We start from the raw sequence: 16,682 nt of genomic DNA on the forward strand, positions 1-16,682 counted from the left end.
TCAGGCGGAAGTTTTTTAATTTCTGTAAAATTGACCCGATTGCACATAATAGCTTTTAAATTGGCAACGACTATTTTCTTTAGAAAAATAAGAACAAAAACCTTAAAATATAAGTAAAGATGCGTCTTCAGACTACACAGATGACTAATTGTCACGCTAGTTGCAGTCCCATGCTGGGCGCCAGTATATTTCCTTGGCGACGAAAATAAACGCGTTGTTTACATCTTGCGCGTCAGAGCGTCGCCACGTGCCTGCGCGATCGATACTTTACGTACACAGATAGACAAGCAGAGATACACCTTTCCTTTGTGTTGATTAAACTTTTAATAGACGTGACATGTGGATGGTGTTCGTTTGAGTACTATTTACATAACGAGCTGTGATGCGAATAAGGAAAGCTATTGTGTCGACAAACGTTTCGTTATTCAATTGTATTTTAGGCGGAAAAACGATATAAATATACAATCAATGGCATTGTTATATCAAAACATGTCTACCTTGAAAGTTATCATTTACACGTGTAAGTTGACCTGAAACTTAGCCATAAGTTAATTGTCTATCTAAAAACGTATCGGACAACTCGTAGGCATTTTAATTGACATACCAGTCGCGGATTTGGTAAATTTTGAGTGTTTAGGTGTGTGCTGGTGCGTTACAAATGTTGCCAATACAGGGTGTTAGTGACATCGTAACGAGTATTCTCAGGGGGATGAGTAAGACCATGATTCTGAGTTGATATCAAGTGGAATTTTCCATCGCAAAATCATGATTTCATCAAGATTTTTATTTAGTATTTTAAATTATTTTCAATTCTATACTTTTTCGATGGATTTCACTTGATATTATCTCAGAATAATCAGCTGAATCATCCCCCTCAGTATTCGTTACGATGTCATTTACTCGTACAAGTACATACCGTAGCCATACAAGTAGGTATAGGTGTTAGTGACACCGTAACGAATACTGAGGGGGATGATTCAGACCATGTTTTCGAGTTGATATCAAGTGGAATTTCCTGTCGGAAAACTCATGAAAATTTTAATGTTAAAATTATTTTGTTACATACTTTTGCGACAGAAAATTCCACTTGATATTAACTCAGAATCTTTGTCTGAATCATCCCTCAAAGTTTTCGTTACGATGTCACCGAGATTTGGACGAAGCATTGATACAGTTCACTCTTTGTCCATGTGCCCACTCCAGTTTACTCGCTGTGGTTTCGAGTGCTCTGTATCATCGAAACGACACTCGCTCCACACAATACGATGAGTTGAAACATTCAAATTATCAGTGAAGTACTTTATGACGTTGTGTTGACTCTCGGAAATGAAATGTGATGTTAGGTGGTAAAAGGTGCCTCAGGGTCGTTAGCTTTTATGTATTTCTACCTTATTACTGCAGTGTATGTTTCTAGAATATTAAGAAGTATAATATAAGCGAGAACGAAGTAATAATATACATGTTTATACAGGGTGTTAGTGACATCGTAACGAAAATTTTGATGGGTGATTCAGGCCATGATTCTGAGTTGATATCAAGCGGAGTTTTCCGTCGCAAAAGTATGGAACCGAAAATAATTAAAAAAACACTAAAATTTCATGAATTTTCCAAAAGGATATTCCACTTGGTATCAACGTAGAAGCATGGTCTGAATCATCCCGCTTAGTATTTGTTACGACGTCAGTAACACCCAGGTCTAACATAATTTTGTCAAAGCAAAATATCATGACTAGCAATATCCTCGTTATTTAATTATTATTATTATTTATTTTATTTTCAGACACTTGTCCATAGTTTGTTAGTAACAATTTTCTTACTCTCTAATGTTAGTAACTAAAAATAATGCACAAATCAGTCCTGTCAGTCAGTCGGTCAGTCGGTATGGAGCTTCATCCACCTGCGCAGCAGTGGAGAGTCCCACCTGTCTGCGAACACACTCAGGATGGTGCTGGTGGTGCCCCGGACGCGCGCTAGTAGGGACGCGCACCTCTTCCTGATGATGGCGGCGAAACCATCGACCCGCGCATCCGCGAACATCCCCGACGCGCTGCAGCGCCACGGCAGCCCCACCAGCATCCTGAATGCGTTATTATACTGTACTCACAGATAAATTAATACCTACAGGTATCGGCGTGTTCCAATAATGAATATTTGTGTAGGACTCATCGTAATTTTACTTGTTGGGGACAAGCCTCACTTTGAGTGCCAGTACGTGGTAATCCCTGGCGAAGGAGGAAGATGAGCAGCTGAACGCTTTCTGTTTTCATTCGCTCCTAGACCGGCATACATAAATGTGTTCCTCTAGTTATCAAATAACTTGTATACTGTTACACAGAAAAGAATCGTTCAACTTAATATCGACTGATACGTCACTATGCCAATGAACGTCACAACACTAGCTTACGTACTTTGATTGATTTAATTCTTACAGCGCATTAAGACGATTGTAAAATATTATCTTATTGAAATATAATCAGTAATTGTACTGAACTGGGGGTTCAAAATGGCCACATCGAAGCAATTCATCTAAGAAAGTAATGTTGCAATTTGACATTTGCGCATACAAAAGTAAGTGCGCAATGCAAACAAATGTCAAATAGCAATATTGCTTTCTTAGATGAATTGCTTCGACGTGGCCATTTTAACCCCCTGTTTAATAATACCTACATTGATTTAAAAGATGTGTTGCTGTTGCAGTTTTCTTGACATTTCGTCTCAGCCATAACACCTTGCGAAATGACATTGATTCAAAGATGATAAATTGACCTTCAAGTTTATCTATGATAATTACGTTGAATAAATGATTCTGATTCTGACTTCAGTTACTTTTTCAAAAATGAGCACAATTGAAACCGAGCTCGTAATGTAGGTACAAACTCGTCAACATTTCAAACGGTTTTAATACAATTTTTAACCGCCGGAGCTATTGTGAATTTCACTCACATGCTTTCCATGTTAACTGAATTGTGCGAATCGAGTTTTAACTTTGAAGTTGGCAGTTCTAGAAATGTTAATTCCTCGTCTCGTTCCCTTTATTGTGGTAACTCGTACCAAGCTCGTGCTATATGAATTTAGAAGAGGGCATTGTGTTTGATGTACAGTCATGAGCAATATAATGTACCCACTTTAGGACTCTGTCGCACTAACATAATATTTGACATTTAGTGAGACTTACAGGTCAATTTGTCAAAAAAGTTAATGTGACCGCACTGGGAATCCATACTTTCATCCTAATATTATAAATGCGAAAGTAACTTTGTTACATTTTCACGCTTAAACCGCATATCTTATTTAGATGAAATTTTGACCCAAGACCCAAAGAAGACCAGAGCAGTTTTTATCCCGAAAATTATCCCTTCAAAGGGGGGTAACGGCCTCCGTGGTCTGTTGGTTGAGCGTTGGGCTCACGATCCGAAAGTCCCGGGTTCGAATCCCAGTGGGGACATATCACAAAAATCACTTTGTGATCCCTAGTTTGGTTAGGTCATTACAGGCTGATCACCTGATAGTCCAATAAGTAAAATGATCCGAGCTTCGGAAGGCACGTTAAGCCGTTGGTCTCGGTTACTACTTACTGATGTAAGTAAGTAGTCGTTACATAGGCCATGTCAGGGACCTTTGGCGGCTCAATTATAACCCTGACACCAGGGTTGATGGGGTTGGTAATTCACCTCACAACCCACACGACATATGATTAAGAAGTGGGGGGTGGAAATTAGTGTTTTAAATTCACGTAAAGTTTTATATGTAGTGTCCGGGGTGAGGTTAAGTACCTATCATTACATTACAAACTGTAGATGTCTCAGTTTTCCAATATTCGTAGAAATTGCTATTCGTTCTAGAAAATTCTATGAATCAACAATCGATTCTTTCTCTTGTCGTAGCCTGGGTTCTTTGTAACAAAGGCATGTAACCTAAAACAATATTATTTCTCGTTAGTGACAAGAAGCAGCTGTACAATGTTTACTCTCTTCTGATATCTGAGGTAGGAAAAATTGTAAAGGTTCCGTAATGTTTTCATAAGAGGGTTAATAAAGGTTTTTTTTTAATACTTACATATTATTATACCTATGTTATTTAAGTGCTTAGTTTAGTACACGACTCCCTAGGACAGATAAATCTTAATAGTTTGGGTGCTGGTGAAAGTTATTATAATGTAAAAAAATAATTTGCATAATAAATAAAAAAAAAGTTAAAACCACGGTACGGTACGGAACACTAGATTAAAACAATATTGCTATTGGACATTATGAGCAACTGTCAAATTGCAAAATTGCTTTTTAGATGAATTGTTTCAATGTGGCCTTTTTAACCCCCAAGTTCTATGTAGCAGGATTTTTTTATACACAATGTGATTTATTATTTATTTATTTATTTATTTATAAAGGTACATACAACATTACAGTGTAATCCAATGCGCTGTATGACGAGAAAAAAAAGACAATATAAAAACTAATATAACACAAAATAAACAATGAATGAAATAAGAAACAAAAAGAAAAATAAGACTATGAACATGAAAAAACAATAAAAAAATAAAAAATTACAACATCAAAATTAAAAGGTAAACTATCACACAAAAAAAAATAAAAAAAATAATAATATTAAAATAATAATGTAAAAAAAAACAAAACAGTAAATCATTAACAAATCTTCTCGCAAAAAGCCAAACACTCTCTCCATACACTCCACCATCTGTCAGCGAACACATCACAATGTGGTGTCGATTCCAACATTGCGGAGAGGAGACGCAAAGCACGCATGAGAGGTGAATTCGCGTAAGACACAGTGCGCGCACGCGGCACAGCCAACAGCTGGTGGCTGCGTGCTCTCTTGTAATTGTCCGGAACGAACAGCCTACACGAGTGCTCCACCAGTTCAGGGCAATCAATACCGCCGCGAAGAATGCGACACACTGTGCTCATAAGTTCGCAGTTCCGCCTCGTCTCTAAGGAGTTGTGCCCGAGCATTCCCAATAAAAATTTTGTTGGGTACAAGAAGGGATAGTACCCATACTTTTTTTTATATAGGAATCGGAGAAAGGCTTTCTGTACCTTTTCCAGGAGAAGAATATAGGACTTCTCATGAGGGTTCCATATCGCAGAAGTTGATTCCAACTTACTCCTGACCAGGGCAGAGTAAATTAGGTTGATGACACGGGGATCATGAAAATCACGTGCATTACGCAACACAAAACCTAACCTGCGATAGCTGTCAGCCGCCACTTCGTTCATGTGGTCACGGAAAGTTAAGTTGTTATCAAATAGCACTCCCAAATCCTTCACCTTTTCAACACGTGTAAGCAGCTGTGAACCCAACATATAATTCGCAAGTACGGGGCAACGAGCTCGAGAAAAAGACATGGTGCAGCACTTGTTCAAATTGAAGGAGAGTTTGTTCGTGATACTCCATTGGAACACGGCATTTATGTCCTCTTGCAACAATGCTGAATCTGCAACGTCTTTAACAGCTCGAACAAGCTTTAGATCATCCGCGTATAGCAAACAAGTTGAGTGCCTGAGTACTGCATCAAGGTCATTGATCATCAGTACGAATAGGAGTGGACCTAAAATAGATCCTTGGCTAACTCCTGATCGTGTGTGGTACTGAGAAGAAATATAACAACCATGACGTACAAATTGCTTACGATCGCGTAGATAGTCCGCAAACAAAGCCAGTAATCCCGGAGCAAAACCCAATTCGCAAAGTTTGTGCAGAAGCACGTCATTGTCTACACTATCAAATGCCTTTTTGAAATCAAAGTAAATGACGTCTACTTGAGTACCTTTATCTAAATGTCGCGAAATGAAGTCCACCAGGGTTAATAGGTTCGTATTAACGGACCTCCCGCTTCGAAAACCATGCTGGGCATTTGATAAATATGGGTTAACCTGCCTTACAATTTTTTGATGTAAAATTGATTCTAGAATTTTGGATAATGAAGATAATATTGCAATCGGACGGTAGTTTTCAACACACGAACTATTGGAAACTTTCGGGATAGGGGTTACACGGGACAGCTTCCAAGATGTTGGGTATTTGCTAGTGCGGATTACCAAATTAAATATGTGATGTAATGATGGAAGTATTTGTTTCTTACAGGCTTTTATTATATAAGGAGGGATATTGTCGGGACCTGTGGCACTTCGTGGTTTTAAATTATCTATAGCTAACTCAATGTTGTCATATGTTATGTCAGTTACCGATACGTAATTTGCAGTACGTGTAGTGTCTTTAGAGAGTGCAGCATTAGCGTCAAGTGTTGGTGATTGTGAAAGGAAAACGCTAGCAAAGAAATCAGCAAAAGCATCTGCAGCACTAGACCCGGAAAAAGTCTCATCTCCCCTTGTAACTTGGGGAGCAAAACCACTTTTAGCTTTTAAGGTATGTACATGTTGCCAAAATGCACGAGGATTTTTAGAAATATTTCTTTCCACATGACCAACGTACGAATCGTATGCACATGACATACGATCTTTTATATCTGCTCTAAGTTTACTAAAGGCATTATAGACATCTGCAGAACCTGTGGCTTTCCATTGACGATGCAAATTAGCCTTACATGCGAGATCATGGATGATGTCAGATGTAAACCACACAGGATAAGATCTACGCTGCTGCACTGACCGCCGCTTTTTTGGAACACATATATCAAATATACTGTATATTATCTTGTAAAAAGCATTTACCGCAGTATCAACTTGTTGCGCTTCTAATACATCATCCCAAGACACATCACAAACTAATAGATACAATTGCTCAAAGTGATGTAACTTAATAGGCTTAGAACGAATTTCGGCTGTAATGTTATGTATCAAATTATCAAATACGTCGATTGACCTTTACCTGACTGTCAAATACTTATAAACACGTTCACCACTTGTTTACTTTTATTGGTAAGGTTAGAAAAAATACAGGCTGTTATTTACGTCGTACCGAATACTTAAGTGGAGGACGTCTTTGGCCGATGGGTGCAAAGCACGCGATAAAACCTGGCTCCAGATTCTAGCCGACAAGCGCGAGAGGCGACACAGAAATGAGAGGGCCGATTCACCACCTGTACCATCTAATAACCCTCAACTTCAATGCCAGTCGTGCGGCCGCTACTGTCGCTCTCGCATCGGACTTTACAGCCATTTTAAAAGCTGCCACAGAAACACTGTTTGAATCATCTGATAAAGATGTAAAGGCCTGAGATGACCGAATACTATGGGGATGATTCAGACCGCGATTACTAGTTAATATCAAGTGGAATTTTCCCTTGCAATATTCATGTTTTCTTTGGAGTTTTTTTAAATTATTTTCAATTCTATACTTTTGTGATGAAAAATTCCACTTGATATTAATTCAGAATCATGAGGCGAATCGTCCTACTCAGTATTTGTTACGGTGTCTTTTACACAATGTACAGGTACTTGTAGGTAGCCATACGGTTACATATGGGTGTTGGTAACACCATAACAAATCTATAATTTATCTGAGGAAGTGGCCCATGTCGACCTTTGAACTAGGTCGGTAGAACAAATTGAAATAGAGTCTCATTAAACAAATGTTACTGCAACCGTCTTCTGAAGTAGATAGGTATGTACATAATTTTAGACGTGCCCGTACTAATTTGTAAGAGCAGGTAACTTAAAAGTTGGTACCCACAAAATGGGGGAATACTGTTACCTGCGATATTAGTAACACTTGTTAAGTTTGAAACTGTTGTTGAGAGTTTCAAGTCGACAATAATGGCTATAAGTTGTTCAAGTGCTGCTTTTAATGCTGCCCATTTCAACATTTGCGTACGGTGCGGTGGTAAAAAGATTAAATGTAAATTGTATCAGTAGGGGCCTAGGGGTCTACGCTGGACTGGGAGCGAATGAAACACAGACCGTCTTCAGCTGCTTATAAATATGTTGAACCATATCCTAAGACCGACCCGTGAGCCCAGTTGGTAGAACGCTTGCCTCTCACTTTGTGGTCGCAGGTTCCAATCCAGCACAGGCCCAAACCGATGATTGTAGAATTTGAATGACTATGAATAAATGACTATCACGTGCTCAGCGGTTAAGAAAAAACATCGCGAGGAAACCCACAATCCCGAAAAATGCATTTTATGTGGCCTAACCTGTATTTGGCTGGTTTTCCCTTCGCGGGTTGGAAGGTCAGACAGGCAGTCGCTTCTGTAAAAAACCGGATCTGTCAAATCTTCAGGTTAGGTAACCGGGCCCCGTGAAAACGGGATAATGGTAAAGGATATAGCAATCTTTGGGGAATGGGCCATGATCCCCGGGGTAATAAACAGGTGAACGCATTCTTTGTTTTTTATTCGCTCCCAGACCACCACAGAAGCACGATTATGTTCTTTCGAAACTCGAGCTTAATTTATAATGACGTCGTCCTCAAAATACAGCTTCAATCCCGCCATGATGTTCCTTTTTTAAACACTCAGCCTGTATTTTCCTAAGTGTACTCTTACCCAGATGTTCCCGCCTAGCCACTTAAGGCTAGACCATACTCTTAGATGATAAAACTTCCCAAGCAAACACAACGCTCCTTCCTTCCTTTTATTTTTTATTTTTCTCGAGTTCTCTACCGCTTTAATTAGATTAAAAAGAAACTAATTAAGCCACCGCGTTTTTGTTATGCAGCATAATATGAGTATGTTAATTATGTAAATATTTTCTTGTGAAAAAGCTTTGTGGGAATTAAGGTATTTCTAAGTAAGACTTGATTGCGTGGGTGCGTGAGTTTTACTTACTTAATAGACTTACTTCTGTAATCCCTAGAGTGGGCAGAATCATAAAGTTTCCAAGTTCTCAGAATACAATGGTGCTAATTTAATGGTGCTGTTATATATAACAGGTATAACTATATATATATTTTTCTTATTTTCTTATCCCCTGAAAACGAAAGAGACGGGGAATCTACAGACACAAAATTTAAGGAACACACGTCAATTTTAGGCAGAGGTCTAAAACAACCCTCTTAAAGTTTTACATCGGCTACCCTACAGGATTAAGTTGACAGCACACGTCAAACGGGTTGCATACCAGCGAGATACCTATTTGATTCGCCCGGATTCATTCATTTTAAAATTAACAGCCGTCAATCGTCCGTCCCTTTCCTTGTCGACGGTTAAAAAAATTACAAGTATAACTTAAAATAAAATTAGATTAGATGGTGGATACAGGAATTAGTACCATTGTGAAACTACTCTTGGTTTTAGTCTTCGAAGGTATATATGAGGTTTATGCAACACTTTCAAAAAAACAATTATTCAATCGACCTTGTAGGTATCTAATTTTACGTTGTTCGTGCACTAAGCTATTTGATTCAATTTTTATGCGGACCAGTACCGTAGATTAAACAGATCCAGGTCACATTCACAAATCAAGTTGCAGTACACTATAAAACCTAACATAATGGAGTCTAAGTTTCTAGGAAAAATTGCTCTCCTTCCAGTAAAATTGAAGATTCGTTATTTATAAAAGGATTACCACTTTAAATAACACGTTGCGGGAATGTAAAAGTTTTCACACTCTGGTAACACTGCTATTTTTCTTTTTAATTTTTTATTCTATGTTGGCAACACTACAGCTTGCAGTTGCACGCGTCATTGCTGAGCTCTTTGTCTCTCCGCGGAACTTTTTAGAAAGCTAGCTGAATAGGATTTAATCGGGATAAAATGAAAAACGATGTTGATTCTTGACAGTTCAGCTTGTAATAAAAAAAAGGGAAACGCCCTTCCTTGACACATATATGAACGCCTAACATAAACCTTAAAGCAATCACAAGTGTTAAAGGTTTGCATACACAATTGGTTCAGGCTTTTAATATAAAGTAGATAAGTAAATATTTTTGTGATCTTCAACATACCCCCGGCCGTTGAAAGCTTGCCTTTCAACCAGATGTGTTGATTACCGGAAGAGGACAAATCTTGCTAAAAGATCTTCTTACAATTCCTGAAGAAGTCTTGATGTCGGCCACTCTCTTGATACCATCAGTGCCAGGGAATACAGCTACTACTCGACCCAACCTCCATTTTAATGGTGGTAAATTGTCCTCCTTAAGAAGTACTAAGGAGTTCATCTTCAGAGCATCCGTATTAGTACGCCATTTGCTTCTCAATTGAAGCTCGGAGACATATTCCTTGCTCCACCTGCACCAAAAATGCTGTCGAAGTTTCTCAATTTGCTGGAATCGAGTTAGACGGTTATTTGAAACATCCTGGTAGTCTTGGCTTGGCAAAGAAGTCAGTGGTCGGCCGATGATAAAATGTCCTGGCGTGAGAGGCATGAGATCTTCAGGTTCCGACGAGAGAGGTGTAAGTGGTCGGGAATTGAGGATTGCCTCAATTTGGACAAGTACTGTATAAAGATCCTCGAAAGTAAGATTACAATTTCCCAACACTCGTTGCAAATGATATTTTGTTGACTTAACACCTGCCTCCCATAAGCCACCGAAGTGTGGTGAATACGACGGGATAAAATGAAATTCAATCTCTTCATTGGCTGCTGCTGATGACAATGAGTCACAATTACTCTTTAAAAACTTTGCCAACTCATTATGCGCACCAACAAATGATAGACCGTTGTCAGAGTAAATATTTTTTGGTTTACCCCTACGCCCAATGAATCGACGCAGTGCTGATAAATAATTGTTACTGGTTAAGTCACCCACCAGCTCAATATGCACAGCCTTTGTGGCGAAGCATATAAAGAGTGCAATGTATACCTTTATCAACCTGCAACCGCGACCTTGGCGGCTAGCAGAAAGAATCGGTCCCGCATAGTCAACTCCGACTGACTGGAACGGAAAACTATCAGGGAGAACCCGGTTTGGCGGTAAATTGCCCATGAGTGGAGCAGTCACCTGGCCCTTCATGCGGGTGCACCGTATGCAATGGTGGTAGCAGTTCTTAGCCAAATTACGGCCACCAATTGGCCAATACATCTCTCTAATTGAGGCCAATAGCAATTGGGGACCTGCGTGCTTAAGTTTTAAATGTTCATAATTAAACAATAGCTTTGTGAAATGATGTGTGGACTGTATTATAATAGGGTGCTTTTTATCATAAGAAAACTGTGAATTAAATAATCGGCCACCAACACGCATGATGTTATCATCGTCCAAGAAAACGTTAAATTTAAGTAATTGACTTTTCTTTGGTAACGGTTGTTGATTTAATAAAAGTGTATACTCTGGAAATGATTCTTTTTGAGAAATTTTGATTATTAGCTTCAATGCATCTTGTAATTCCGAGTTACTAATGTAGTTGGTGGACACAGTTTCTTTTCTGCATAATTTAATGAAACGTAGTGCATATGCAACTGCACGTTTTAATCGTAAAAATTGTGAGAATCGATTAAACTCAATAAAACTGGGGCTCAAGTTATCATTGGAATGCAATGTAATCTCTGGACGCAATTCTGGCAAGACTTTGTCAGAATGCGGAGTAACTGGCCATAATGATTCGTCTTCCTTAAGGAAGCTAGGACCTAGCCACCATTCCTGTAAGGACTGAATTGACTTCAAGTCAACGCCGCGAGATATGTAATCTGCTGGGTTTTTGTCAGTAGGAACATGTCTCCATGTACCAGTGCAAGTGCTCTCTAGAATGTCACCAACACGGTTCCTAACAAACGTATGTAATTTGTTTGGTGACATTTTCAGCCACCCTAGTACTATCATGGAGTCAGTCCAAAATGTGACCTTTTACACTTGAAGTCGTAGTGACTTGACAGCCTTCTCATAAAGCCGAGCTCCGACTAAAGCCGCACATAGCTCGAGTCTAGGAATGGTGGTGGGTTTCAACGGTGCAACTCGGCTCTTAGCTGTTAATAGTCGCACTAAGATCTCCCCATTCCTGCCGACACTTCTAACGAATAAACAAGCGCCGTACGCCCGCTCAGAGGCATCAGCAAATACATGAAACTCCACTGTTTGATAATTGTCACAGACAAGACGACGTGGAATGCGAAGTTGGTTTAAATGAGATAAGCTCTTAACAAAATCTGCCCATACAACGTTGATCTCTGTCGGTAATTTTTCGTCCCATGACAGTTTTCGGAGCCAAAGTTTTTGTAGCAGCATTTTCATTTGAATTACTGAGGGAGCTAGCAAACCCATGGGGTCAAAGATTTGGGATATGATTGACAACATCTCACGCTTTGTGTATTCAAGCGGAGGGGACGGACCTGCTGGAAAACAGAGCTCATCTGACTGTGTCATCCAACCTAACCCAAGTGTTTTGCTAGGCTCTGAACTACCAATGTTTAAATCAAGTGAAGGACATGGAGTCTCTGACATTAATTCGGATTCATTCGATTTCCATTTGCGTAACTTCATACAAGCATTATTGAGCTCCGATGTCACTTCCTTGCGAATGTATTTGGCATCATCCAAGTTGTCAGCACCGGTTAATAAATCATCGACATAAAAGTCATGAATAATGATGTTTGAGACTCTACTGTCTTTACACTCAATGCCCACTTGCTTTAAACATCGTGTCGCCAGAAAAGGGGCGCTAGCTGTGCCGTAGGTCACTGTGTTCAATTGAAACACTTTGAGTTGTTCAGTGGCATCGTCGCGCCAAATAATTTGTTGAAGATGTCTATCGTCAGGGTGAACAGAAACCTGCCTATACATCTTTTCCACGTCTGCGGCTAATACGTATTTATGCTGGCGAAAGCGGAGAAGTATGCTTAAGAGATCATCTTGCACAGTAGGTCCAACCATCTGGATGTCGTTAAGCGAAAGTCCGCTAGTGGTTGAACTACTGGCATTAAACACCACTCTTAATTTTGTGGTGAGGCTATTTTCGCGCAGAATACCGTGATGTGGAATAAAATATCCATTTCGGATTAATGCATCATTTGACACCTGAGACATGTGACCTAAAGAATTATACTCTCTCATAAAATCCTTATACATCTTATCAAAATTTGGACGAGCTTTGTTCCTTCGCTCTAAAGAGAGAAAACAACGTTTAGCGCGTTCGACAGAATCCCCTAACAAATCTGGACTTTGTTTTAAAGGAATTTTGACGCAAAAGCGACCATCGGGCATTCGAGTCGTGTTCTCAACAAAATGATCCTCGCATAACGTTTCCTCTTGAGAATATTGGCATGCATTGGAAACCTCTTCGAGCTTCCAGAATTGTGTCATCTGATTTTGAATGTTGTCATTCAACATCTCAACAGGATCGGTATTAACATTGACAAAGTTGCATTTAATATGCGAAGATTGAATCAGTGCGGTCGGACCGCACACTAACCAACCGAGTCTGGACTCACAAAGCATAGGTGTGCCGACGCCTAACTTAATTCTTTGAGGTCCCACTAGGTCCCAAAATATGTCAGCACCTAATATCATATCAATGCCAGCAGGCGAGTGGAAGTTTGGATCAGCTAGACAAACATTTGACGGGATTTCAAACTGTGACAAGTCGATTTGTTGAGATGGTACGTTACTCGTTATTGATGGCAAAATGAAGCACTGAATGTCAGCTTTGTATTCATCATTTAATGAAGTGATTGAAGTCCGACACATTTTGCCTACGTGGGATAACACGTTATTCACGCCCACCAATGACCTGTCTATCTCGCTAACATCTAAGTTTAACTTGTTACACATATCCTCCGTCATAATACACGAGGTGCTCCCGCTGTCCAGTACAGCGCGTGCAACAATTTCGCGATTGCATTTGTCGTGCACCTTAATAAGCGCAGTGGATAACAACACTTCATGGTGAACAAGTTGCTTCGGAGACTTAACACTCGCTGATAAAACAACACCACTACCGGTTCCGTTCGCAGATGGTGGCGAGGGCTGACTGTGTTGGAGATCTGACCCTGAGCTAGCGCGCTTTGATTTATAATCCGTCAAATGAATGAGAGTATTATGTTTACGTTTGCATATTTTGCATCCAGCTTTTTTGCAATGATTGGCAAAATGACCTTTGTTGAAACAATTGAAACAAATTTTAAAACTTGGTAAAGTTTCTAACCTGGCTTCATTGCTCAAGGCAAGAAACTGTGAACAATTTGAAAGGTTATGTTCATCATTACACTTAGGACATAATTTTGTTGACCCAGAATTGTTATCAGCCTCTTGAACAGCGACCATAGTCTTAATTTTGGTTTGTTTCGCAGGGACAGTTTGGTTTTGATTACTGCGAGTGGACCGCGACTGGGAGAATTCCAGAGTTTCTATTAAATCGGCACGATTGCGTATAAATTCAAGAAATGATTTTAGTTTAATGGACTCTTTTAATCCGCCTTTGAATTCCTCCCACTCACGGAATGTCTTGGGGTCTAATTTTTGAGTGATTATATGAATCAAAAGTGTGTCCCAGTACTCGACTGGTTCGCCCAAAGACTTTAAGGCACGAATATTTTTATTAACTTGGTCAATAACTCGCTTGAAAACTACCGACGACTCTTTTGTTATAGTCTCAATGCTAAACAACGCTGATACGTGATGTTGAACTAATAACCGTTTATTATCGAATCGTTCGCGTAAAAGTGTCCACGCATCATTGTAATTTTCAGCTGAAAAATCAATTGACTGAATGACTACCGCAGCGGTACCTTCTAATGATGCTCTTAGATAATGAAACTTGTTTATTTCATCGATATCGTCATTTGAGTGAATCAGGCTGACAAAGGTATCACGGAACTCTAGCCAGGTGTTATAAGAACCACTGAATTTGGGCAATTGAATGATGGGCAACTTAACGAGCTTATGGTTATTGGCGCGAGACTCTGCCTTGCTCTGTTTCCATTCATCTATCATTTGTTTGGCTTTAGACACATATTTATAATACTGTGACTCAAATGTATTGCGTTCTTGTAAATGTGTATCCATATCATCAGTAATACACTCCAATGATGTTTGGATCTTGTCAAATTGATCAAAAACATTCTCTAATTTATTGACCCGCAATTGTAACTCACTGGCATTATCAACATTCAGCTTATCAGACTGCAATGAATTGAAATAGTTAATGAACTGGGTAAGGCGACCTTTATAACTTCCTCTTTTTTTAACTAATTCTTTCTCCTCAGACATGATGGAAGGCAGATGTAGTCAACCTGAAATAGTTTACTATAGTTAAAAATTCAATAATAATAAAATACCTAATAAGTACTTACATATAGAACATTCATCAGGTAGAGAAATAGTAGTAAAACATGCAATAGGTATTTAGGTGCTTATTTATATTTTTATACACCTATGAAATTGGTTACCTATTTATTTTTATTATTTATATGTATTTGTACCTTTTATACACACATGAAATTGGTTATTTACTTTTATTATCTATACCTATTTTTTACATATACTTATACCTACCTATGAAATTGTTTACAACACCATTTAATTAACAATACTGAGATGTACCTATGTATTACTTAAGGATTTAACACAGTTTAATAGAATTGCAAAAAAAGTACCTATAATATATGTCTCTACCAAAGTAATTATATCAGTCCAATTAGTCTTAATACAGTCTTATTATGATAATCAAATACTTATGAATTGTTGATTAAATAGCCAAAAATACTGGATTCTTTGCTATAATTATGGTTGATACAACTAATCTAAATATAACAGGATTTACTTACTTACTTGTTAAGTGAAAACTAATAGAATGAGTGGAATTTATATACAGCTTGTGATGACTTTATTTAGTACTTAATATTGATCATTAGTGACCAATTCAAACTGTATTACATTTACCTACAATACTTTAATGGGTACTGAGGTATATGATTACTCAAATCTTACTTAACTTTAATAGTAAGTTCAACTATACTTTAATTAGTAAGTAATTAATCACTTCTTTATGTAAGTAGGTATATAAAACAACTTTATGTATGATAGTTTTGGTAAGTAAAAATTATTAACACTTGTACTAACCTTCTGAACTTACTTACTATAAGTTGAATACTTAATACCTTACGAGTGATGGGTTTATATTACTTATACCAAGGAACAGCAATAATAATTTGGATTATCTTCCAATGTCCCTGACCATACACTCTCAACTTTGTTGGCTTGCTTCACTTCACATCCAATCCTTATTTTCTCGATTGACTCCACTTATTACTTAATTAGCTTATAATCCTTGAATCTATGTTGTGGTAATCATCCGGCTTCGATCCAGGCCCATGAATAGGATTTAATCGGGATAAAATGAAAAACGATGTTGATTCTTGACAGTTCAGCTTGTAATAAAAAAAAGGGAAACGCCCTTCCTTGACACATATATGAACGCCTAACATAAACCTTAAAGCAATCACAAGTGTTAAAGGTTTGCATACACAATTGGTTCAGGCTTTTAATATAAAGTAGATAAGTAAATATTTTTGTGATCTTCAACACTAGCTCACATTGCATTTTTTTTTTAATAAAAATTGGAAGGTCAGACAGGCAGTCGTTTCTGTAAAAAAACCTGTCAAATCTTCAGATTAGGTAGGCGGACCCTGTGAAAAACGGGATAATGCTAGGAAGATGATGAGTTCGTGATTTAAAGTGTTAAAACTAAAAAAAAACAATCTGCGCCCTCTTCTTGAACAAATAACTATTGTTGTTATCTAAAGGGAGTTTTACATTTTTACTTACTAGTGTTTGTATGAAATACGCCAATGCACCAAAAACTATTCCTTTCAAATTGCTGGTTTCGATGG

General features: G+C 38.4%; 2 protein-coding genes across 3 annotated transcripts in view; one reads left to right on the forward strand and one right to left on the reverse strand.

Moving 5' to 3' along the window:
- Nucleotides 1–16,682, forward strand: part of LOC126369364 (uncharacterized) — a 308,405-nt gene that overhangs the window by 114,112 nt on the left and 177,611 nt on the right. The window lies entirely within an intron of this gene.
- On the reverse strand, nucleotides 9,674–16,369 carry LOC126369369 (uncharacterized). 2 transcript variants are annotated; one of them, XM_050013729.1, is made up of 2 exons: nucleotides 15,913–16,369; nucleotides 9,674–15,083 (listed from the first exon to the last, which is right to left on the reverse strand). In XM_050013729.1, exon 2 carries the CDS (start codon nucleotides 15,058–15,060, stop codon nucleotides 11,704–11,706), a length of 3,357 nt encoding a protein of 1,118 aa, XP_049869686.1. In that variant the 5' UTR covers nucleotides 15,061–15,083; nucleotides 15,913–16,369; the 3' UTR covers nucleotides 9,674–11,703. The 2 variants fall into 2 exon arrangements, with proteins under 2 accessions (XP_049869686.1, XP_049869687.1); XM_050013730.1 differs by having other exon boundaries at nucleotides 9,679–15,083; nucleotides 15,913–16,362.

This window comes from Pectinophora gossypiella, chromosome 9 (assembly GCF_024362695.1).
Source record: "Pectinophora gossypiella chromosome 9, ilPecGoss1.1, whole genome shotgun sequence".
In the NCBI taxonomy this organism is placed as follows: Eukaryota; Metazoa; Arthropoda; class Insecta; order Lepidoptera; family Gelechiidae; genus Pectinophora; species Pectinophora gossypiella.